This window comes from Ascaphus truei, chromosome 3, assembly GCF_040206685.1.
Source record: "Ascaphus truei isolate aAscTru1 chromosome 3, aAscTru1.hap1, whole genome shotgun sequence".
Lineage (NCBI taxonomy): Eukaryota > Metazoa > Chordata > Amphibia > Anura > Ascaphidae > Ascaphus > Ascaphus truei.
This window is the reverse complement of record NC_134485.1, coordinates 120,622,871-120,646,618: the sequence shown is the minus strand read 5'-3', so window position 1 is coordinate 120,646,618 and position 23,748 is coordinate 120,622,871. Positions and strand designations below refer to the sequence as shown.

At 39.7% G+C, this 23,748-nt stretch overlaps 1 protein-coding gene across 2 annotated transcripts in view; it reads left to right on the top strand.

The window, feature by feature from the left end:
- The window catches only part of F5 (coagulation factor V), a 228,769-nt gene that overhangs the window by 38,713 nt on the left and 166,308 nt on the right, over positions 1-23,748 (top strand). The window contains exons 4-10 of one of the 2 annotated variants that reach the window (XM_075589432.1): positions 4,879-5,091; positions 7,290-7,448; positions 9,606-9,827; positions 13,378-13,540; positions 17,607-17,751; positions 19,393-19,495; positions 22,878-23,089. In XM_075589432.1, the coding sequence (XP_075445547.1) occupies positions 4,879-5,091; positions 7,290-7,448; positions 9,606-9,827; positions 13,378-13,540; positions 17,607-17,751; positions 19,393-19,495; positions 22,878-23,089 (1,217 nt within the window). Of the gene's footprint in view, positions 1-4,878; positions 5,092-7,289; positions 7,449-9,605; positions 9,828-13,377; positions 13,541-17,603; positions 17,752-19,392; positions 19,496-22,877; positions 23,090-23,748 lie in introns of both variants that reach the window. The other variant, XM_075589431.1, reaches the window with a different exon arrangement.

Genomic DNA, 23,748 nt, shown 5'->3' with positions numbered 1-23,748 from the left:
GTGCTTGTACAGACGTTAACTTTATTGGTTCTCTGACAGGGATAGGGAGGGATAAGGGTAAAGAAAACACTTAATTCACAAACACATTCCCCATTCAAAGGCCCCTAATAAATTCAACTGGTCGACTTTCTGGGATTGCATTATGCACTATGTTTGGCTTCCATTGCCACTGAAACAAAAAAGAAAACATGTATTTTACTGTTAAGCTACATGTTACTAACACTTCATACCAAAAACATGTTTCCTGTCATGCTAGTACTGTATCTTATTTAATACATCATTTATAACATTAAGTCTTTCAATAATTTTGGAGATGCTTTTGAAGAGTCCCCTCCTATAACATAACATTGCTGCACTACAGCGCGACTTTTTGTTCAGTAAGTCAGGCAGAGCTCAGATGTTAAAGAGTGAGAAAATCTGGAAATCCATGTAAAATTATAGCTACTATGTGCAAAGTTAGAAGCACTCATGGTACTATAGTTCTTTCACAGATACACACAAAATTAAGCAGCCAGGAAGGAAACTTGTATGTAGCAAACAAAAGAAGTATCAAGGCACTCCAGTGGTCTTGGTGAAGAAAATAAATGCTTATTAGGACAGTATCAACATTTCAGTCCAACCTTGGAACTTTGTATTGACAAAGGTCCATGGTTGGACCGAAACGTCAATCCTGTGCTTATAAACATTTATTTTCTTCACCAAGACCACTGGAGTGCCTGGATACTTCTTTTGTAAACTATAGCTACTAAAAATATCTTATTTGCATGCAGTTTTCTCATGTGTTCTGTTTGATGTGATATGTTGAGGGAGCGAGTGAGAGATTAAGAGAAAGAGAGGGAGAAACTCCTGTATGTAAATTAATCTCCCTCTCTACTTATAGATTTCCAACCTAATTAAATTACTGTACTCAGCTTGTGGTGATTAAGAATCATATATGCAAAAATGATCACTCTCCACACTTGAGCAATGGGCACCTAAAAGCCATAAGTCTGGAGTGGGGGGAAAGGGCATTACTGAAACATAGTGGGATGAAACACATGTCTGGATAGACAATTTAGAGTAGTATTCTTTATTTAAGGCGTGGGCTTTACCCAGAGTTTTCCAATGGTCAGGAACCCAATCACTGCTCACTAACCTCTCCCATAGGCAACTCCTGCTATAGCTTTCTACTGGAGCCCTGTGCAGTGCACAATTAATTTTGGGCTGCAACAGATAAAGGCTTCAAATTATGCCATGGATTTCAAATGGTATACCTAAGATCAATACCATAAATTGACAAGGGAACTTTTCGCTCCAGGTGTTGTGCATTTGTCAACACAAAGCCATCTATTAACCAGCATCAGTAAAAAGCAATAAATGGAGGCAATATGTGGTTCCTAAAAATGCTATACAGGGGTTTTTATTTTGTCTTCAGGGAACACTTTCATTATGTTAAACCACCATTTCAAATATCCTCAATATTTTCTTTAATTTGCACTTGGATCACTTACTTTTGATTTTTGAGCAATAAAAAAAATGATTTGTTTCCATGATTATTTGATTTGTTTGAACATTACATGGTTTGCTTCAATAATAATTTTCAAGGCTTAGGGCCAAATTTGGAAAGCAGTAGACATATATTAGAAATGTAGTGTCCATAAGACACATTCTTGCACCTGAAGACCTTACAGCCCATTCATTTGAATAGGTGGGAAGGTGTCATGTAAAGTAGCACCAATTAGTAAGTGTGACCAAACATCTTTCTCCTTTTCCATTTGTAACAGTCAAGATGTTCTTTATTGGTTGGAATGTTGAGGCGATGATATGAGCAAGTTGAAACCTGGCAAGATTGGTCTGCAAAAATTGACTTAGAATAGGGAATGTCAGTAAGAATTAATTTATTTTTGTGCTAGTTACTGTTTTTGTATTCTAATTGTGGTATACTTTGCTTTTGATTAGCACAGGATCTACAAACATTTTAGAAAAGGCTACTCTTTGTTTTGATTATTGTTACGATTTGTTCTATTTTTTTTCTAACTAAACATTGGTGTTGTTTATGAAGTGATCCCTTCGCTGTGCATTGTAAATTGTATCTGCCAATAATTGCATAGACTTTTCGTTTTCCCCCAGAACCCAGTGTTTATTTTTTTCTGTTAGTCTATTAATCTTCATATTCAAAATCCATGTTTCCTAATCATAAGTGAACACAGGAGACTGCTATGGTCAAATACTTTGCTTTGACGTATCATGGAAAATGTGCTCCATGCCATGTTTATTCTTGTCATCCATGAAATTCCCAATAATACCTGCTGTTACAGTACATTCCTCCAATTTCATTCTACAGATTAATACCTTGTTTTGTTTTATTGTTTTTACAAAGCTGCTGAAAATTATACTGGTTCTTTTTGAGATTATATGGAAACACAGTTTCTTAAGAATTAAGTCCAAGAAGCTAAATTCATTAGCTCACTGAACTTTTCTCGCTGCATTCATTAAAGAGTACTTACTAGTCCAAACAGTGTGAAAAATACTGTTTAGGAAGCTATTAAGTTTGTTGTTTTGAAATCCATTCAATAGAGAGAGGAGAACCACATTGTGTCATATCTCACCGACCACATGTCTAAAAAAGGTAACATGGCATACTGTACACATACTGTTCCTCCTCATTGCTCTCATTTGCTCCAGTTTCCCAATGTGTTACCCACTTCTGCATTCCTCCTGACCTTCTCTTGCGCCACTTCTCTTTGCTTCTTCTTTCTTGTCTGATATATGGAAATGGACTTCTTTACCCTCTCTAGAGAAAGAAAACAGTAGTGCAGATAACATCTAAAAGAAAGCATTTGTATTGCACTTTAAAAGTAGCTAATGGATTCTGTCATGAAATGTTCTATGAAACAATGTCGAACAGATACGTATAGGTCAATACATATTTATCTGAAGTTGAACAATCATGGTAACAGCTTTAAGTAAATGTGTTGCTACCACAACAGCTTCACACTGAAAATTATTAAGCAAGAATGGAAAAGGGTATTTATCAACAAAAGTAACATTTTTAAAAAGCATGTATCGTTAAAAATGTTACATTACATAGAGATTGTGTAGCAGCAGTAAAGTCAAATCAAATGATGGTTTATACTAAAAATGTAATAATGTAAGCAGAAAATAGAAATTTGTAGATATAAAAAAATAAGTGTTAATGTTTACTGTGCAGATGGTATATAATAATAATAATAATAATAATAATAACATGTTCTTGTATAGCGCTGCTAGTTTTACGTAGCACTTTACAGAGACATTTTGCAGACACAGGTTCCCACCCTGTGGAGCTTACAATCTATGTTTTTGGTGCCTGCGGCACAGGGAGATAAAGTGACTTGCCCAAGGTCACAAGGAGCCAACACTGGGAATTGAACCAGGCTCCAATCAATCTCAGTGTCAGTCATTGTCTTTACTCACTGAGCCACTCCTTCTCCCTATATCATACAATTGTTACCATGATTCCAGAAACATGCTAAAATATACATTTTTAAATGATGAAGGAGAAGGGGATCACAGGGTCCCTCAACCTGACATCTGTATTAACATCTGATGGTGAGCTGAGGCCCAGATCACAGAGGTCCATAAACTCAGGGCTTATAAAGACGTAATCAAAATCAGTAACGGGCTGTTGTTTTCCGCTGAGGATAACGTATAATCGACAAAGCTAATCATGTGCAACAACAATGGCTGTTGTTTATCACATTCGCATAGGCTTAATGCCATATTAAGGTAGCACTACTTTGCATTAGCTTCAAATAACATGGCGTTAATCATGTCTTGAAAACAAATGGGGACCAAGTGCTCTACCTTAATACTGTACTCCAAAATAAGAATGTGTAAGGGGTGCATGGGGAATGTACAACAGCGACACCAAGTGGTCAAAGAATACCACAAAAAGAAACCCCAATGATTTGCACTCTACCTTAAATAATGGTAGTAATAATAAAGAACCTTATTGTTCTAATGATTTTATACGAGCAATACAGGGGGGGGGGGGGGGGAAAAACCAAAACAATACAATTTTATTTAATTATGCACTTAGAAGAGTTAAATAAAATGTTGTTGTTTTGGTTTTTACCCCTGTTGTGATGCTCGTATAAAATCATTAGAACAATAAGTTTCTTTATTATTACTACCATTATTTAAGGTAGAGTGCAAATCATTGGGGTTTCTTTTTGTGGTATTCTTTGACCACTTGGTGTCGTTAATCATGACTTACCTGAAGGTGGCGTCACACCCATCCAGACCCTGAAATGTCACCTTTGTCATCTGTGTTTTCATAAATGTAAAAAGGATTTGAACACTGCTTTAAAATGTTTTGTTTTTCTTTTGATACCTTCATTTCATATTCACAAATTCGGAACAAGCACAAACTGGGCTTTCTGTCTTATATATGTATAAAAAAAACTGAATGGTGAGGTTTCACAGTTAAGGAGTGAGAGGGGTTAGTCGCATTACAAAATCATATGTAACTTAACAAAAAGTTCTATTTAGTTTTAATTTAAAGTAAAACTAATATGCATTATAAAACACAGTTTAATTTAAGCTTAATTAAGGATACACAAGTATTTTACATTATGCACATGAACTCAGACCTTTTTTCTAACTTTGAAGTTTGCAATAATATAAAAATGATTGTATATTACATAAACATAAACACGGGAAAGATAATTGTGGTGACATGGGAAAGAGAATTTATTGAGTATAATTTAGCCATTATGTTATAAGTATTAGCTTAATGTACTGGACAGTTTGTTTCTAGTCTCTAAGATTCTTCTACAGTACACCACTGAATTACACAATTTTAGAAACATAGATTGTGTGTACCTAATTTCAGTTATTTATTGTATTCTTTTATAGGATCTAATTATACAGACAATACATTTCCTTCAGAGAAGATGGATGACTCTGTTCTTCCAGGCCAAGTTTACATCTATAAGTGGGAAATTACTGAAGACATAGGACCCAAGGAAGCTGACCCATTCTGCCTTACGTATACTTATTACTCTCATGAAAACATGGTGCAAGATTTTAACTCTGGTCTGATTGGTGCATTGCTTATATGTAAAAAAGGTTTGCATTCAAAGCATGTTAATTCAAATGTGTATTTTACCTTTTAATTTGTATCTTGCCTTAATGAATTATATATATGTAATATTTCCATTTGCTATATGCTTTACTGTGGAGGGTTTTTGTCACTTTTTTTACCCACCATAACCTTAATAATTTGTGGTGAAGACCTGCTCTCAGTCTCAAACCAGCAGAGCCAGTACAACCAACCTCACACTGAAGAGACCCACAAGGTCGAAACAGTCAGTCTGTGAGTGGGTTTACTAGCTTTGCATTTCATCCCAAGCTATGTTTAAAAGCTGTGTTTAAAGCAGCATGCATTGGCTAAGGGTTGTTCATGTAATGTGAGCTTGAGACAAAGGGTGGCACTGTGTGCTCATTTGCATGTCATTTCCCAGAATCCCTTGCTGCAGTGGAAGTGCTGTGTGCTGGGTTATAATGGTGAAAGTCGGGGTTGCAGACCTGTCTAAGACATGCAAATGAGCATACAGTAATAATTATTATATATATTTTTAAATAGTATTGTGAAGGAGTAGAGAAGTAGAGATTTTTTGGGAGAATTTAGATCCACACGGACCGTCTGGTTCCTTTGGTTCATGGATTTCAGCATATCAATGTCAAAAAGGGCGATACGCATTTTGCATTTTTTTTTATTACTATTATCAATACACTCCGGGGATTCCGCAACCCGGGGACAGATTTGTAGAATCCAATCCGTTAGCAGATTCTTAAGAAACCGACAACGGATTGCTGAATCTGTGGATTGGATTCTACAAATCCGTCCATGGGTTGTATCTAATGGCGTATTTTGATTAATGCGCGGAGATTGAAACCGCCCAAATCCGGTGGCGGTTTTTACACCCCGAAACAGATTTTGGAGGGTTACATCAACGAAAATCCGGGAAACAGATTTGGATGGATATGCCCATCTCTAGAGAGAAGAGCTAAGAGCTGTTATATGTTGATGCACAGAGTCCATTTAAACCAATAGGATTTATTGCATTTTTAAATCTGGTGTTACTTTAAACTTGTACCACTTTTTTATTATGTAGACTGATAATGTCTTTAAGGGATTACAGAAGATAATAAACATTGTTATGTATCCATCTCCTAAAAGAGAAGCGCATCCCTTTTTACGCATTGCTCATGGCTGTTTCAGATGTAAAGTGTGAATGTAAAATAATTTGTTGCAGTGAAATGAACAGATGAAAGTTTATTTTGGCTTGATACATGGCTCCAAAAGGTACTGATGCAGCGGCCGTTATTCGAACACTTCACGCATCATGTACTTCGGAATCCCGATTTGAAACCGCGGGATGAATTCCAGCCTCCCCGCACTAAGATGCGAGTGCGGCGAGAGCAGAAAAATGAATGTTAGTGTTCTGGCTTTTAAAAACATGAAATTGCCACAGTAGCACAGTAGCACAGTACTGTACACATTACAATTCATCCATTTTATTGCAAACGAAGAAACAGAATCCATGAAATTCAAACAAAACATCTGCGATAAGCGCGGGTGCCTGGGGCGATTGGCCGCGTTCATGCTGCGTGGGGAACAGCAGAGAACTCAAAATCGGCGCTGTGATGTGTTTTCGAATAACGGCCACTGCATCAGTACTAGAATGTGTTGAAGTAGGGGCGCGTAAACTGGGGAGTGCGACCCCCTGGGGAGGGCGAGATTTTCTGGGGGGGACATGAGGCTTACAGAGGCCACGCACTCTTCACCAAAGCATTTAAATTAAATGCCAGGGAGAGCGCGAGGCCTCTGTAAGGTCTCTTACCTTGTCTCAAGCAGCTTCTGGTGATGCGTTCCCATGGTAAATCATCAAATGACGCTGCTGGATCATGACATCAGAAACGCCAGAGACAGGATAAGGAGGGAGGGAGCACAGAGGAAGAAGTTTGAACACCCCTGTGTTACTGTATACTATTTGTTTTTTTACAGTAGGTTTTAACCGTATCCACAGGGAACCCCAAACAAGCCACATTTTGAGGATAGCATTCTTGTGCAATCTCACCTCAGTTCTTTCATAGTATGTTCGTAAAATCTAGGGTTACTAGGGTTTCTTGAGTGTAATACTTTAATTAATTTGTGTAGTTTCAGCTTAAATATGTTTTCCTCAGTGCATGAGCTCTTACTTAGTGCTTATAGCACATTCACTGGTGCTATTGTTTTTTTAACACTTTTCTATTTCTTTCAGGAAGTTTAAATGATGAAGGTACACAAAAACACTTCGACAAGGATTATATCCTGATGTTTGCAGTGTTTGATGAAAGCAAAAGTTGGCGAAAAGTCCCATCAAAAGAACACAGATCTGTGATGTATACAATAAATGGCTACATTAATGGAACAATGCCAGGTAGGAGTTTTATATAAGTACTGTAGTTGAGGTTTAAAAAGTGTTGTACTTATCAAGTTCATTCTTTTACTTCAACGGTTATGTCTCCTTATGATTTTCACTGAACATTACAAGGACCACCACTGTAGGTGCCTTTTTTTACCTATTTTCTAGGGGAGATCCTGTTCACTGTTTCACAAGAGCAATACATGTGATTGAACAGTATTATTTTTACATTTTGGGGGGGATTGATGTAATTGTAGAACACGCACATCCCTCATAAAAGGAGGATGTGCCTCTTCTTGATTTTAGGAGTTCCCACTGTAACTCCATGTCTGTTGTGATGGATCTTCATCATCCATCCACTGCTAGATGAAGGTTTCACCAATACTATTCCAGGAACTGCAGTTGCAAGACTCTGATTTCCCATCTTACTTTTGCTTTTGGTCCTGATTGGTCTCGATTGGCAGCTTTATGATTTAGAACATTTTGAAAAGTTATTAAAAGGTTTGAAACTCACAATAGGTTTTACCACCACGAACAGGGAATTTACCTGTATGTCTCACAATCCCTTGTAGACAGAAAAAGAGTGGAGAGGTCTGCGCAAATATTGCGTTATCCCTCCACTAAAGTACCCCTTTTGAAGTGCACTCACCTAAATATTATTACAGTATGCTATAGTGAGACTAGAATTGTAGAGAAAGCACCAGACTTGGTACTGTCGGTGTAGCGTAGTCTCTTTGTACATTGATCTTCTCCCACATAGCCTGTGGGGGGAGTATCCAGTTACGCTACATATGTAGCAACGATATGGACACTTTACCTAAGAGTCTGAGTAACTGAGGTGCTTATCCTTGTAAATTAGTAGGATATAGCTACCAGGCTCCCTATTCCTACCCTAGTATTATAACATCTGTACATACAGGGGGAGCTCCCATCCACATTAGGGGAGTTATTATATTATAGGAGTACCAGGTCATTAGGTGTTCAAATATACTTAAGACATTTTAGGATGCTTATCATGCTTATTTTTATGCCCATGTACACCTCCAAAGAGTCTCGTTCCAGAAGAGACTAGTATGCAGTAACACAGATACTAGAGCTGATTCACTAGGAGGATACTACACTCCTCATTGTACTATCCTGAACAGTTCTCTATTCCAAGGAGGCTTCATGGTGAGAGGGGTTAATAATACCCCTAAAGTGTTTATACTATAAATAACATACCATCTATATATGTTTGTATGTGCATCAGTTTTATAACCCGCTTTATTTTAGTTTCTGAGTTTAATAAAATTGGTTTTAAACTATATCCATTGTACAATATATGATTAGGGGATACTAATATAAGTCTGGTGGTGCTTTCTCTACAATTCTAGTCTCACTACAGCATACTGTAATAATATTTAGGTGAGTGCAGTTCAAAGAGGTACTTTAGTGGAGGGATAACGCAATATTTGCGCAGACCTCTTCACTCTTTTTCTGTCTACAAGTTATATATTTACCCTTGTGCACCCCTATTCTTTGGTAATAGGGGGGGGGGGATATATCTACGCTCATTTCTCACAATCCCTGCAGATACATTGGTTCACAACTATACATACCCATGTGTTCTTGACTATGAATGTACAGTATATCATCATATAGAAAGGAAAAACCTGGGCACTGCGGATTTCTGCTTAGAAAATTTATTGTGAGCCAATGATGTATGACGTTTCGGCCTCAAGGGCCTTTCTCAAATTTAAATGGCATTTCATGCCTGCTGATATGAATTCTAAGATGGCATAGAAATGTGTCATGATATGTATAACTATTGCTATTTGCAAACTAAACCAGTTAATCCATAACATATCCCAGTTACATAATTTTCTCTTGCCAAATTTTTGTTGACTGAGTTTGAAATGGCAAATAAGGAATATTTCTTACATATGTTTTGTGCAGCATATGATACATTGTTTTACAATTTAATGTCAATGTTTTATGCAGAGAAAAACTAGGTTGGTTGGGTGGATGACAAATTAATTTTCTGCCATCTATCTATCTATCTATCTATCTATCTATCTATCTATCTATCTATCTATCTATATATATATATATATATATATATATATAAAGCAGAATACATATTAGGCATAGGCATATATTGTGGTATGATGGATCTCAATTTTTTTTCTTCAGATGCAGAAGCTTGTATTTATGATTCAATTAGCTGGCATTTAATAGGGATGAGCTCCAAACCAGAGTTGTTCTCCATTCATTTCTTTGGTCAGACCTTGGAACAAAACCAGCATAAAGTCTCAGTTATTAGCCTTGTTGGCACTGCATCCACAACAGCAAATATGACTGTATCCGAAAACGGTAAATGGTTAATATCATCTCTAGTCGAAAAGCATCTTCAAGGTAAGCAATCTTAAAATATTAAACAAGCTTAATTTCTCTGAAACATCCTGAAAACATGGCAAGAACCCTGATAATGTAATAATCATTAAAATACCCTATAAGTATGTTACCCAGATGTTTATTAAACTAGTCTTTTTAATCTTGAAAATCATGATACGTAACAAACCACAGAAGCATACAAATATTGTAAAGCAAATGCCATAGTAAAGTGGAAAAACAGTGCTACTGTACATTTAGAAGCTGGAAAGGTATATTTGCGGTGTGTGTGTATTCTAAACTATGTATATATAGTCTCTCCTTCCCACATGCCTTTCTCTCTCCTCCCCAGCATATCTTTCTCTCTCCCTCCAGTATGTATTGCTCTCTCCTCTCTCCCAGCATGTCTTTCTCTCTCCCTCCTGTATGTCTCTATCTCTCTCCCTCCAGTATGTCTTGCTCTCTCCTCTCTCCCAGCATGTCTTTCTCTCTCCCTCCAGTATGTCTTGCTCTCCTCTCTCCCTCCAGTATGTCTTGCTCTGTCCTCTCTCCCAGCATGCCTTTCTTCCCCCAGTATGTCTTTCTCCTCCCCTCCACTCGCCAGCATGATTTTCTCTCCCCTCCTCCCCCCCCCTCCCCCACCCACATGTTTTTCTCTCTCATCCTCCCCGCCACCCCCAGCATGACTTTCTCCCCCATAACTGGTCCTTCCCTCTCAACTATATCAGCTGATCACCGGCACATGCTCTAGCCCACTACTCTGACCAAAGTTCAACCCCCGTTACTGAAGCTCCACCTCCTGAATACGGGTACAGAGAAAGAGATTTCCCTCTCTGTGCTGTCACAGATATTGAGTGCAGAAGAAGGCCAGGCCTCTAAACCCACCGGGTCCTGGACAGCAGTACTGGCTGTCCCACTTTTCACAGCCCTGTTCCCCAACTCCTGCCGGAAGCAAGGTCTCTCCTGAAACTCAGTGCAGTAGCTCACACAGGCGTAGTAATGCACTGTGATGTCAGCAGTGCCAGACCGAGAGAGTAGCATTCCCCAGGCAGGTTGACCCTCCGCCTGCAGCATCGCAACATCAAATGACACCGCAATGTGGCGACGCAATGCCATAACAATGCAACACCTCAGACGTACTGTACTGGAAAAGCGTCACCACGTGATGTCGGGACGCTGAAAAAGGAGGCGAGAAAAAGGTAAGTGCGCACGCACCGAACCATCTTTAAATGTCCAAGTCCTACGCAGCCTCGACAGTGTCGAGGGACATTTGAAGATGGCGTGCCGGAGCGGCAGGCACAGTACTTGGAGCGTCGGTGGTGGCGGCAGCAAGGGACATTGACAAGGTTGCTCAGTCACACCGCTCTGTCAATGTCCCACGTGGCCGAGTTCCCTGGTCAATGTCCCTTGCTGCTGCCTGCCACTCTGACACGTCATCTTTAAATGTCCTTTGACATTGACGAGGCTGCGCAGGACTCAGACATTTAAAGATGGCGCCTAGGTTCGAACACGCAGCACCCCTATTCAGTTGGATCCCCGGGAAAGTGCCCAACCAGCCCACCCCTTTATCTGGCACTGGTTGTCAGTTTACAATGGACTGCATTGCACACATTAATTCCTGTGTCCAGACTGGCTGGTCACACAAACAGTACAGTACTTAAAAAAATCAAGGCACAGTCACCTAAAAATATTAATTAAATCTTCATTATCTGTATGCAGAGACAGAACTAGGAGTTTTGCGGCTGGTGCAAGTTCCTCCAAACTGCGCCCCTCCCACACACAGCACACTTACAGCCATTGACACAGCACACCGATGGACACTAACACAGCACACTAACACACACCACACTGATACGTAGTACACTTACTGACACACAGCACAGCCCACTGACGTACACTGACACACAGCACAGCACATACCACACACCACACAGCACACTGACACACAGCACACTGACACACAGCACTGACTAAAACACAGTACGACACACTGACTGACTCACACACAGCACAGCACCGCACACAGCACACTGACACGCGGCACACTGACAGACATTAACACACAGCACACTGACACACCACACTGACTAAAACACAGTACCGCACACTGACTTACACACAGCACAGTACACTGACAGATACTGACACACAGCATACTGACACACAGACACACAATAGATCCTCCACCTGATGTCAGGCAGAAGAGGTTAATCAATGTAGTGCTGCAACACATCATCAGGGTGGATTTCTGTGCCACCCCCATAAGGCTATGCCCCGGGGGAAAGCTGCCCCAATCGGGGAAATGTCAATGTCTCTAAGGGGGTTATGCACTAACGCACAGAAAATCAAATTCAAATCAGTCGGCATTTCAGAATGTTAGTGCCCAATTGGCAATAACAATTTTAGAGCATAACATCCTACAGTAGGTTCCATAAGACTCCGGGTTGCTACATACTGTGAGGGATATGTATGAAATGTCGCAAACCGGAGCACTGCTACGAACCTGGCGAAAATTGCGTCATTTATCCGGGTAAGTTGTAGAATAAAGGCAGCCGCAACAGTACCTTTGAGTGCTGTCTTGTGTCTGCTCCTGCTGGAGTGGATTACTTTTCTCTTACTATTGGTATAGGACATGCACCGCAAACTATTTATGGTATTGGGAGTGCCGGCTGCCCCATTTGTTTTATATATATATATGTGTGTGTGTGTGTGTGTGTGTGTGTGTGTGTGTGTGTGTGTGTGTGTGTGTGTGTGTGTGTGTGTGTGTGTGTGTGTGTGTGTGTGTATATATATATATAGAGCTAGTGCAAAAAATGTGCAGTGATAAAAAACCATATCATAATAAAGTTGCAACTTCCTGCTCAGACCCACTGGTAGGGACTGTCTCCACTGGTCCCAAAAGCAATGTATTTCTTCACACAATACAGGGGGACCAAAGAAAAGGACAACAAGAAAAAATAATATAAGTGCAGATGTAAGAGTTACAACCTGAAGCACCAATGAGAGCCTTGGCTCATATAGAGTGCCTACTCACAACGTGTGAATAATAAAAGTGTGACTCCAAATCAGTGGCAAATTCTTGGCTTTAGGATGTTTCAGGAGAGATGCCTCTCAATGCAGGAGAGAATAATAGATACGATTATAAAAGGCAGGCATCACATTAATATTGATGTTGTGAGATGAACCGCCCAGCGCCTCCATCCCCTCCATAACACCGCTCGTCTAGGGAGTCCTCCCCAGCTGGTAGCTTCCTCGCTGGTATCGATCCTAGTCTCCGCTATGTCACTTCCAGTCTTAGCCACGTCACATCCAGTTTCGGTCCACAGCTTAGGAACGTGTCTGTGAGTGTCCTGCCAACAGCTTACTCCCACTCAACGCATTTCACCAACGATTAGGCTTCATTCTGAGCCTTCGGGACCGGCAAAAAGGTAAGTCTGCCGCTGTTTGCCATGTGTTGATTTTTCTACACAAAATTGTAAATCAAAGTTTACCAATGAAGGGGTAACACAAACGTATGTATTGGTGTTTCACTTTCTCTAATATCAAGTTATTTTTATTCTTTTTCGATTCCCAGCTGGTATGCATAGTTATCTCAACGTGCAATCGTGTAAACACCAAGAAACCTCTAAACATAAATTAGCACTTCAGAAAAGATACATTAAAAACTGGGATTACTTTATAGCTGCAGAAGAAATGCTATGGGATTATGCCCCTACAAACCCAGAAAATACAGATAGGTAAGACTGGATTATATAAATGCATTGATATAGTGAATGTGTGTTTTTTTTTTAATGTGGTGCTTTCTTAGGCTGAGTCCATACAGACTTCAGTGTGTGGAGACGCGCGGAGGCTGAGGAAAAGCGGGTGCTTTCCCTGGCCTTAGTTCGCGCGCCGTCCGGGGGCGTGTCAGGGGGCGGGCCAGTGACGTCACGGAGCTGGTTCACCCTCATTGGGCGAACCGCTCACGTGACCGGACCACGGCTCCCGTGAGCGCTCAAACGAAAAAATGTTGGTCTGCTATGCTTCCGCACGCCTGCGGAAGCGTGCGCTAGCCCCTGCTAAAGCCGCTCTCATTGCGGCTGCAGGGGCTCACTGACAAGCGTCAGCGCGCCTCAGCGTGGGTCAGCGGATAAGCGCTGACCATGGACTCAGCCTTAGGGTGTATCTTTAAACACCAGAACACCCACTATTGGCCATGTTTGTAACATTGCAGCAATGAGTTGCCAGTAAACATGGTTCTTCATACTGCATAGAGGTTGCTAGGTAAAGCCACAGAACCAAGCCAGGGAGATTTACATTATATTTCAGAAATGCTTCGTACAAAGGTAAAATACAAGTCAAGGAAAGCATTGTCGTAAGAAGAGCATTTTTGATTCATATAATGACATTCTTAACATAACACATAATGTTATGCAAAAGAGGTGTTCGTTGATGAGAACTAATGATCGTTGTTGTTGCTTATCATTAGCTTTGTGGATTGGGGTTAACCGCAGGGAACATAATGTCTGTTACTGATCTGGGATAACATGACGTTATGAGCCCTGAGTTAGTGGACCTTTGTGGATCTGGGCCTTGGGGCCGCAGCCTTGGTGTGAGTGACGGCGCACGCGGCTCTAACAGAATACAGGGGATCTATGGGGCCTGTCAGAGTGTGCGTGACCTCGCACGCGATGAAGTGCAACAGCGCTGCAGCGTTTCCAGCAGACAAAAGATTTTGTTTTGGTCGTGCGATGGCCAGGTCATGTGAGCGATTCAGCCAATGAGGGCGAACCAGCCTCGTGACGTCACGGCCACGCCTCCACCACGCCACCTCATCCCAAAGGCCATATATCGCTCAAGCGACCGGCACGCACGACGCCATGCGCTCTGTCACGCGCGCGCCTACTATATCCGAGGCCTAAGTCACTTAAAGGAGCAATCCATGCAATATCCTACATGAGTGTTTTTTTTTTAATAAATATGATTTGTAGTATTAGATAATACTTACTAAGATTTTTTTTTAATGTAACTCAGTGCCATTTTTTTGTGAGTTTTAATATACTGAACATCCTTTGATTTAATTAGCAGGTTTTAGCCCACCTCCCCAGCATTGCAAGATATTTGCAACACTTTCTCTGTTCGAGATTATTTGTTGCCAATATTCCCAGCAGTTTGAGCTGCAAACTGTAACTAGATAATGTTACCTTAGTAATATCAGGATATATTGTAGCTGCTGAGTTTCTCTGACTGAAGGACTGATTTGAAACGGAAAGGCAGCCATTTAGTGAATACTGGAAGCAGGATCTTTGCTAATTGGTCACCGGAGAACGAATCGATCAGCAGCTTAGGTGATTCGTTTTCAATAAAGGTAATCAAAAGCTGCATATATTAAAACAAAAATATATATATTTTTAAGTGGCGCTAGGATTGCCTCTTTAAAGCCTGCTTTTTTACAATTGTGAGTCTTTGTTGATCCCAAATAATGGAATTGTTTAGCAAATCACTTGCATATTTGTTTGTACTTATTTTTATTTGGTATAACATTGTTCCGTGTGGCTTCCTATTGGCCCAAGTGACATGGAATATTTAAACAACATTGAGACACCGGCATCATCTTCTGACGAAAGTATCTCAGGGGGCCCCTCAGCTGAAATGAATGCTGTTCAGCTTCAGAGCCCCCGTGCTTCACACATATAAATATATATTGTTTTAAAAGGCATAGGTTCTTTAAGATAGCAATTTGAACTCATTTTTACCACTGGGTATTAGGTGGTCTAAAAGCAGCACAAGCATCTCAAGTTGCTTCATTTATAATGCAAAACAACAAAGGGACCCGCTCTGCTTAGAATAAATGTGAAGGGGGGGGGGGGAGGGGAAGGTGCTCCTCTGGGTAGAGGGGTATATATGAAACTAAAGCAAGACAAGGAAACCCAGTTGTGGGAACTAAAAGCCCCCTAAATGGATGTATTATCAGTAATCCTCAGACTCAACAAATTACTATTGTGAAGCACATATATACACTATTTTGTGGAAGATCACAATTGTATCTTCCTATTGGGTTGCTTAATAAATTACTGTAGATAACCAAAGGATGGAGCTAAGAATATACTTACCTTGTCAAAATTAGAAGATAATTTATTAATTCTAAGCTGGGAGATGTGTGCCAGATACCTACAGTATAAGAATATAACTGTTAACAACAATAAGAACGACATTGTAGGTTCTATAGGAATGAACAGGCACACAAAGAGTTAATTTGTAATGCACCTTTATTGGAACGCGGCTTTAAAAAGCTCCCAGGACAGGCCTTGGACCCTCCCCTATGCCCTGAGAAAGCGTGGCTACACGCAAAATGCGGTACATGCACATTCACATGCACAAGCAGGGGATCCGACGGGATAGTGCAAGGTGGAGAGACGGACTCACCAGCGCTCCCCTGCACATAGAAGACTCGGTAAAATAGGCTCCAGGCAAGGCGAGCAATTTAGGGGGTGTTTTTAGAACACCGGCTAAAAGTAGAAGTTCTATGGAGGTCCTATACTAACCAGCTGAATATAACTTCTTTGCGATATTTGGCTACACTGATTATGTATACCTTTTAACAGTGTCAGTTTTCAAGTGGACACATGTGTGGATACTTTTTATAAGGGATCTGCTACTATATATACCAAGGGAATCATTATATTTAAGAGTGTTGCCACCATTTAGGGGTTAATATTTGGTGTTAGTAGGTTTGCACCTAAACCCCACTATTTTCAGCAATAGAGGTTATATTTGTACCAGGCAAGAACTATTATTTATTGGTGGCTAAGACATATACTACAATACTCTGACTACCACGTGAATATACAAGTGGAATGTAATTATTGAGCCCTACAGGGTTATGCGGCTTCACTCTGGTGCATTGACCAGGAATAACCTCATGAACACTACAGTTTGAGGATCAACAACTTTCATTACCTTAATAAGCAAGATCTGTGGCTACTAAGATTATCCAATATTATAGGGACTTCACTTTGACCTATGCCTATAGGAATAGGACATACAGTAAAGTTCATTTGTCCAGATTGATCTGATTTTGGACTATTTTAAGTTTTTTCCATATGGCACAACCGATAATATTTTCAGTACTCAGACTAACATTATGACTTAGCTGGTTACATATTTTACAAACATCTGTATGCAGCATTCACTTGTCAAAAAAACTAGATTACTCTAACTTGGAACTACTATACTGAGTCCATTAACCCTTAGGCACATTTTGGGTGTTCCCACTCTCTTATCCCCGTTCTCATAGACGGGATATTAGATTAGCAACAACTGATTATTATACCTAAGGAGATTGAGCATTATAGTGCACTTTACTCCTTCATTATTATATAGATTCCAACACCTACAAGGGTGATTGGGGAATCCAACTCTGCGTCGTTGTTTTTATACCACCATTATTTTAGAGGATTTATGTTAATAAATCCATTTAGGGGTCATTTGAGTGCCCACAGCTGGGTTGACTTGTCTTGCTGTAGTTCAAATATAATACATTAGTTGAATATATTATACAAGGAGAGAAATAAAGACATGAGCAGAATTGTTAAACTACAGCATTAGTCAAGGACACCCAATGTCTGTAACTTGCATTTAGACAACAACGGTAATGACAAAAACAGGGAGCAAAAGATGGAATTGTTTGCTGGAAATGGACCAATATAAACCAGTGTAAATATTCTTAATTAAATTATGATGCATCCTTTGGTGTTGATAACATTTCTACATTTTGAGTTTTGAGGAATAAAAAAATAATGGATTTTGTTTGTTTACCAGTAGGTTGCACTGCCAACAAAAAACAAAGTATAAGAAAGCAGTCTACAGACAGTATACTGATAAAACCTTCACAAAGCGTTTGCACAATCCCATTGAAACTGGACTGCTTGGCCCTGTGATCAGAGCTCAAGTGAGGGACACAATCACGGTATGTTTTCACATCGATAATATTTATCCATCAAATTTCATTGAAGTATTTCAGTCAATTATGTCCACAAGTCAAAAACAAATATGGAGATCATTAAGCAGAGAACATAAACGTAAGAATGACCACATTTTTGAGATCAAAATATCCTGGCTGCAAACCTGAGGGTAACACTGGTCCCAAAAAAAAAGTACCAGATATGTCTAAGATAATGCAGATGGAGACTTTGATACATAACCCCAATTATGTTTGAAAACATTTAAAAAACATGTACATTTTGTGCACTACAATTTGGTTTAGTCAGTAGCCAGTCTCTATTTTGTTGAGACTCATCCGGTGCCCCCTTCCCTGTGCTTTACAAGTTACAAGAATTGTTGGTCCATATAATTAACAACAATCATGCGATTACTGTCCATTTTTCAATAGTTACGTTGTCTCTCATGTAAGAACAGTAGATCATATCTTAGGTGAAAAGTGCTGCTACTGATAATGGATGTCGTCACCTTATATGATGGTGCTTAAAGAGTTACTTATTCATTGGCACTAAAATTTGAGATATAACATAAAATGATTCTTTGTAATTATCCTTTCGTGTTTTAATATGGTCTGCTCATATACCATTTTATAATTTTTTGGATGGGAATGAACACAGTTTCACAGCGGTAGGGGCGTTATCCATTAAACTGTGATAGTGACTATCAAGCAATTATCGCTCGGAATCACTGGAGTCAATGGGAGTTACTGAGAGAATAGTGCCCCGATCAGCACTTTTGCAGTTTAATGAATAACCCCCTAAATCTCACCTAGGGGATAAATCTGGTGACCTGTTAAATATGAATGTAGGTTGCTACACTAGTATTGTTTATCTTGTAGTAGCCAGCCACCTTACCATAAGTTTCCTGGTGTTTTGCCTAGATTGGTACAGCTGTACAGTATATATTTTTGGACATATTCTGACACCACTAGTGGATGTTTGTCCTACATTTTCTAACATGTTTGCTCTGATTCTCCTTTTGGATTAATCTTTGCTCTGCGTCCACTTTAGTCATGAGCAAAACCCCCCCATTCATGAACAATTTACAGTATGTGTCTTTCTTCTGGCCCTATCTCATATTTTTCAGCAACTGGAAAATGCCCATTTATATTGTATGCACCTTCACCAGCAGTTCCTGTTCTGAATTATATCATTTACGTACTGTATATGGAGCCTCTGCTTCTGAGTCTTTAGAAGCAGGTGCTATTTTTTGATTTGTTGACTATTCTGTTATACTGTTGTTTACTTGCTTATTGACAATTTACCTATTTTCATGCCAGGTCAACAACATAAAAATTGACAGCACCTCTAAAATTTGTAACGTAACATTTAAATTGACATTGCCGTGTACTCAAACTTCTAAGAGGGAAAGGTATTATTTTGATCGATCATATCATAGTTGGAAAGTGCTGCTATTGATGATGGATGTCGCCCCCTTATATGATGGTGCTGCATACAGAATTACTTATGCATTGGCACTGAAATTTGAGATTAAACATCAAATTATACTTTGTGATTCCCCTTTCATGTTTCAATATTGTCTTCTCACATACCGTTATAGTTTTTAATATACAATAACGTATGGCTGTATTTCTTATGTGTTTTTCTAGATTGTATTCAAAAACATGGCCACCCAACCCTACAGTATATACCCTCATGGTGTGTCATTACAAAAGTCTTTTGAAGGTGCAAGTTACCCTCCTGACCTAAAAGGTTTGACTTGTAATGTTTTCGCTTCTTTTGCTTTTATTGTTAACCGAATTAGGTTATTTATTACTGTTTTTTCTTATTTGAGAATTTTCATTTTAAATATAGTCAGTTAAATGGCAAAGAGGGAGAGATGGTTTGGGCTTTTATTAAGAGTATCATTTACCACTAGAACTAATTTGACACTTGCGAATAAAGTTTGTTAAGTCATAAGTCTAATAGTTGCAGAGCATTTATTAGATTGCAAGGAAACATATTAATGACATTTATGGATTCCTAATGCATTTGTATATCAAATATTCAAGAATACAGATTTCATGTTGCATCACATGCATGATAAAACCTTGATAATTCTAATACTATCAACCTTTCCAGACTGTTTTCTATCATCAGTCTCCACACAACAAATATCCAAATGGTTTTCTTCCAGACAGTACGGGGCCTATGCTAGTGGCTCTGAAGTTGTCCTCGTAGTTTGGCATGTTCAGAAGTAGCAGAATCAAATGTGAGAAAAAATCTTATTCGCTATTGTAAACCGCTTCTTCTAAACCGCTTCTAAAAAAATAAATAAGTGAAAAATGTATGGTTTAACAGGCAAAACGCCCAGATTGCACTTGATTTAGAAGCGGAATGAACTTAGATGGTGCTAACTCCATCCCAGTCTGATTTATGGGTTTTGCTCTGTGAGCGAAACCCATATTTCAGGCTCTGGAAGTACTCACAATACCCAATCTCGCCACCACTTGAGGGGGCGCGAAAAAAATGTGAGTTTTTAGAAGCGGTTTGCGTATCGTAATGTGGCAGGACCGCCTCACGGCGGGGTCAGTTAGAGTTCCAAACATTGCGTTAGCCTGTATTTGCAGTGGTTTATCTTCCACAATAACAACCAAAGAATAGGCACTCTGTCCCTTTAAAGCTGCAGTTCAAGCTGCTGTTTAAAAAAAAAAAGGTATTTTCTTCCCATTCAATATGTGCATCAATACAATCTGCACACTGACAAGTGATTGGCTAAGTTGCAGATCGATCCGTTCTCTTGTAATCGATCGCTTGCTCAGGTTATTTAATTCCGTTCTTGCACAGCATTGTGGGCAATGTAGTCCAGCAATATTATGTGACTGGGCAGTTACTAGATACAATTGGTGCACTGCTAGAGAGCGGGCAGGGCTCAAGAGCCAGATCTTATCAGAAGGGGAAGGGGCTGTCACTTTGGGAATGCTTCCTACATTAGAAACATTAAAAATGTAATTAAAAGAAGCACTACACACGGGAAAATATTACCATGTACAACACAACACAAAGATGGGTAGAAAGTGAATGGGTTGTAAGGTGTCTTCCGGTGCAGGAAGGTGTCTCATTGCAGATAACAACTTAGTAAAGGCCACAATGTATTAAAATACCCAATCTTCTAATAAACATAGCAGGAGTGAAAGAGAACACATCACCTAGCTATACAACAGCATCAATACGCAATATCTAATTAGTCTGAAACTAGGACTCCTACAACAGAAACAGTACAATAAACATTCATACATACTGTAAAATTATAGAAATATTTTATCTTATACCATATATTCTCTCAATCATACTACCTTATATAAGACATCCATCGGAGCTTGACAAAGTCTACTCAGACCAGCCTTTCAGGATTGTGTTGCTTCCTCCTTTCCATTAGAAAAATAAATTGCTACATGCCTACTGCTGCGACACACTTTATTCGAGCAAATACCCAGTATGTACCTGGCAGATACCTGGAATGCGCCGCTCCTCACCTCAGACAAGCCCCGTTGCGTTTGCCTTCCCAGCCATGGTTCATGCCTGGCTGACGGGTGGCTGATCTGTTAAATGATAATGATTAGGATTTAATAGGCTGCAATGCTTCGCGTGTCTACCAGATGGCATAAATTCATGAATTGTAATGCAGTATATATATATATACAGGCATACCCCGCTTTAAGTACACTCACTTTAAGTACACTCGCGAGTAAGTACATATCGCCCAATAGGCAAACTGCATCTCACGCATGCGCCTGTCATCATGCCCTGAACAGCAATACCAGCTCCCTACCTGCACCGAAGCTGTGCACAAGCGGGGAGACTATAGATGCGTTATTTACATCAGTTATGCACGTAAAAGACGATTGCAGTACAGTACATGCATCGATAAGTGGGGAAATGGTAGTGCTTCACTTTAAGTACATTTTCACTTTACATACATGCTCCGGTCCCATTGCGTACGCTAATGCGGGGTATGCCTGTACTGTGCAGTATTGCAGCCAGCGGGAATAAAATGCTTCAATCCCTGCCTGGAAAATAACGCAATGCACTCGGGCAGAAAACAGTCACAAACCTCAATACACCCGAGTATACCCGAATTCGTGGGACTAGCCGAGCTCGAATAAAGTGTGTCGCCAGTGTAAGTAATGCATTATAAGTTACGTTATGTCAAATCAAAGGCATTTATTCACCAAGTTTAGATTTTCAAGAGGATGGCTGCTAACGATTGATAATGGTTAGTGCCTTAATGGATAAACTCAAAAGTGTACCTTTAACAAAGCCTCCTTTTATCCAAGTCAATATATATGATACATCTATGTATACACGCTGCCCCGTGAATATAAGGAGTTTACCTGCTCTGCATACCACAGTGCAAAGTGTATTGATGGACATTCTCTCCGGCCAATGGCTGAGTACAGAAGAAAGAAAAAAGTCCATTGGACCCTGAGGAGCTGAGCCATCATGGCAATCTGCCTGTGGAGATACACAACTGTAGATAAGTGAGATCCAACAGCCATGCCTGTCACTTAAGAAAGACCTTACGGTCGAAATGTTGTGTGGCACAAATACATTTTCTATTGAGCAAATCCGTTGTGCGTTGGATCTCACTTATCTACAGTTCAGATTTGGATTACCAGGACAGGTACCCCTTGAACCAGCAGCACCGGTAATATTGTATGCATTGAATGATTGTGGTTTGCAGCATATCATCATTGTTTAATGTGTGGAGATACACAGGTAGAGAGGAGTGAGCTGAGGGGGAGACCCATGAGAGAGAGAAGAGAGGGCCTGTCCCGAGAAGCTTGGTAGACAAGACAGCGAGGTGGCAGAGCCTTAAAGACCAGGAAGACAGCAAGAGAGAGAGAGAGTGAAAACCTGGGCAAGCTGTGGTTCAAAGTTATGTCACAAAGCCAGAAAGCAGCTGGGAGATCGCTCCTACAGAATCCTTTCTATGTTTTCCCTGGGAGTTAACTATGTCAGGAATGGGGGTCCTCAGTGCCAGAAAGTATATTATTGCATAGTACTGCTTGGTAAATATGGACCAGAGTCCACTTGCAAAAGTCTATTATTTGTTCAAATAAATACTAATGAACATTTATTTTTTAACTACTAGGCAATAGGACTCAGAATCAGGCGGTCATGCCAGGAGAAACGGTGACCTACTATTGGAATATTCGTGAAACTGATGAACCAACAAAATATGATGCTCAGTGCTTAACAAGAATGTATCATAGTGCTGTTGATGTTACCAAGGATATTGCATCTGGGTTAATTGGCCCACTTCTCATTTGTAAATCTATGTCATTGAATACAAGAGGTGTACAGGTAGGACTCTCAAAATAAGTGAGCTTTACAGGGCATTTGGCACTACCTTCCTATTTTGAAATCAAACACTACAGTACCTTTTTGAGAGCACCTAGACATAATAGGCCATATTAAGTAGTTCTATAAGACACCTTCCAGTGCTGAAAGACAGTTACGGCCCGTTCAAGCAGTGTAACTTCTATAGTAAAGAAATATATGTGGTGGTGAATATAGAAAATGAAAAAAAAAGAGAACATTCACCGAACAGAGGGTTAACAAATTAAACATTTACCTAGTACTTCTGCTTTAACATTTTGGGGCACATGCATTAAAGCAAAGTATGGAAGAAGATGTACCACTGTTAATACAATGTCGTCTTGTTGAAGTCTGGCTCCGACATCTGAAGATGTATTTACAGAGCCTTTTAGCCACACTGTGTCTGTACTTACTTTATAAAACTTAATCTGAAAGGCATTTTCCAAACCTCCTGCTAAAGTAAGCGATCTGGAAGAACTACATTGACAGAAACTACATTTATAAACAAAGAGATGTAGAATAAGAGAATAACCACCTGACCCAGCTAATCTGTACTCTTTCCTGTATGTTGTAAAATTTCAGACCATGTTTGATCCTTGGCTTTCTATCGTGTTTAATATAGTCTTATAGTATGTCTATCTCAA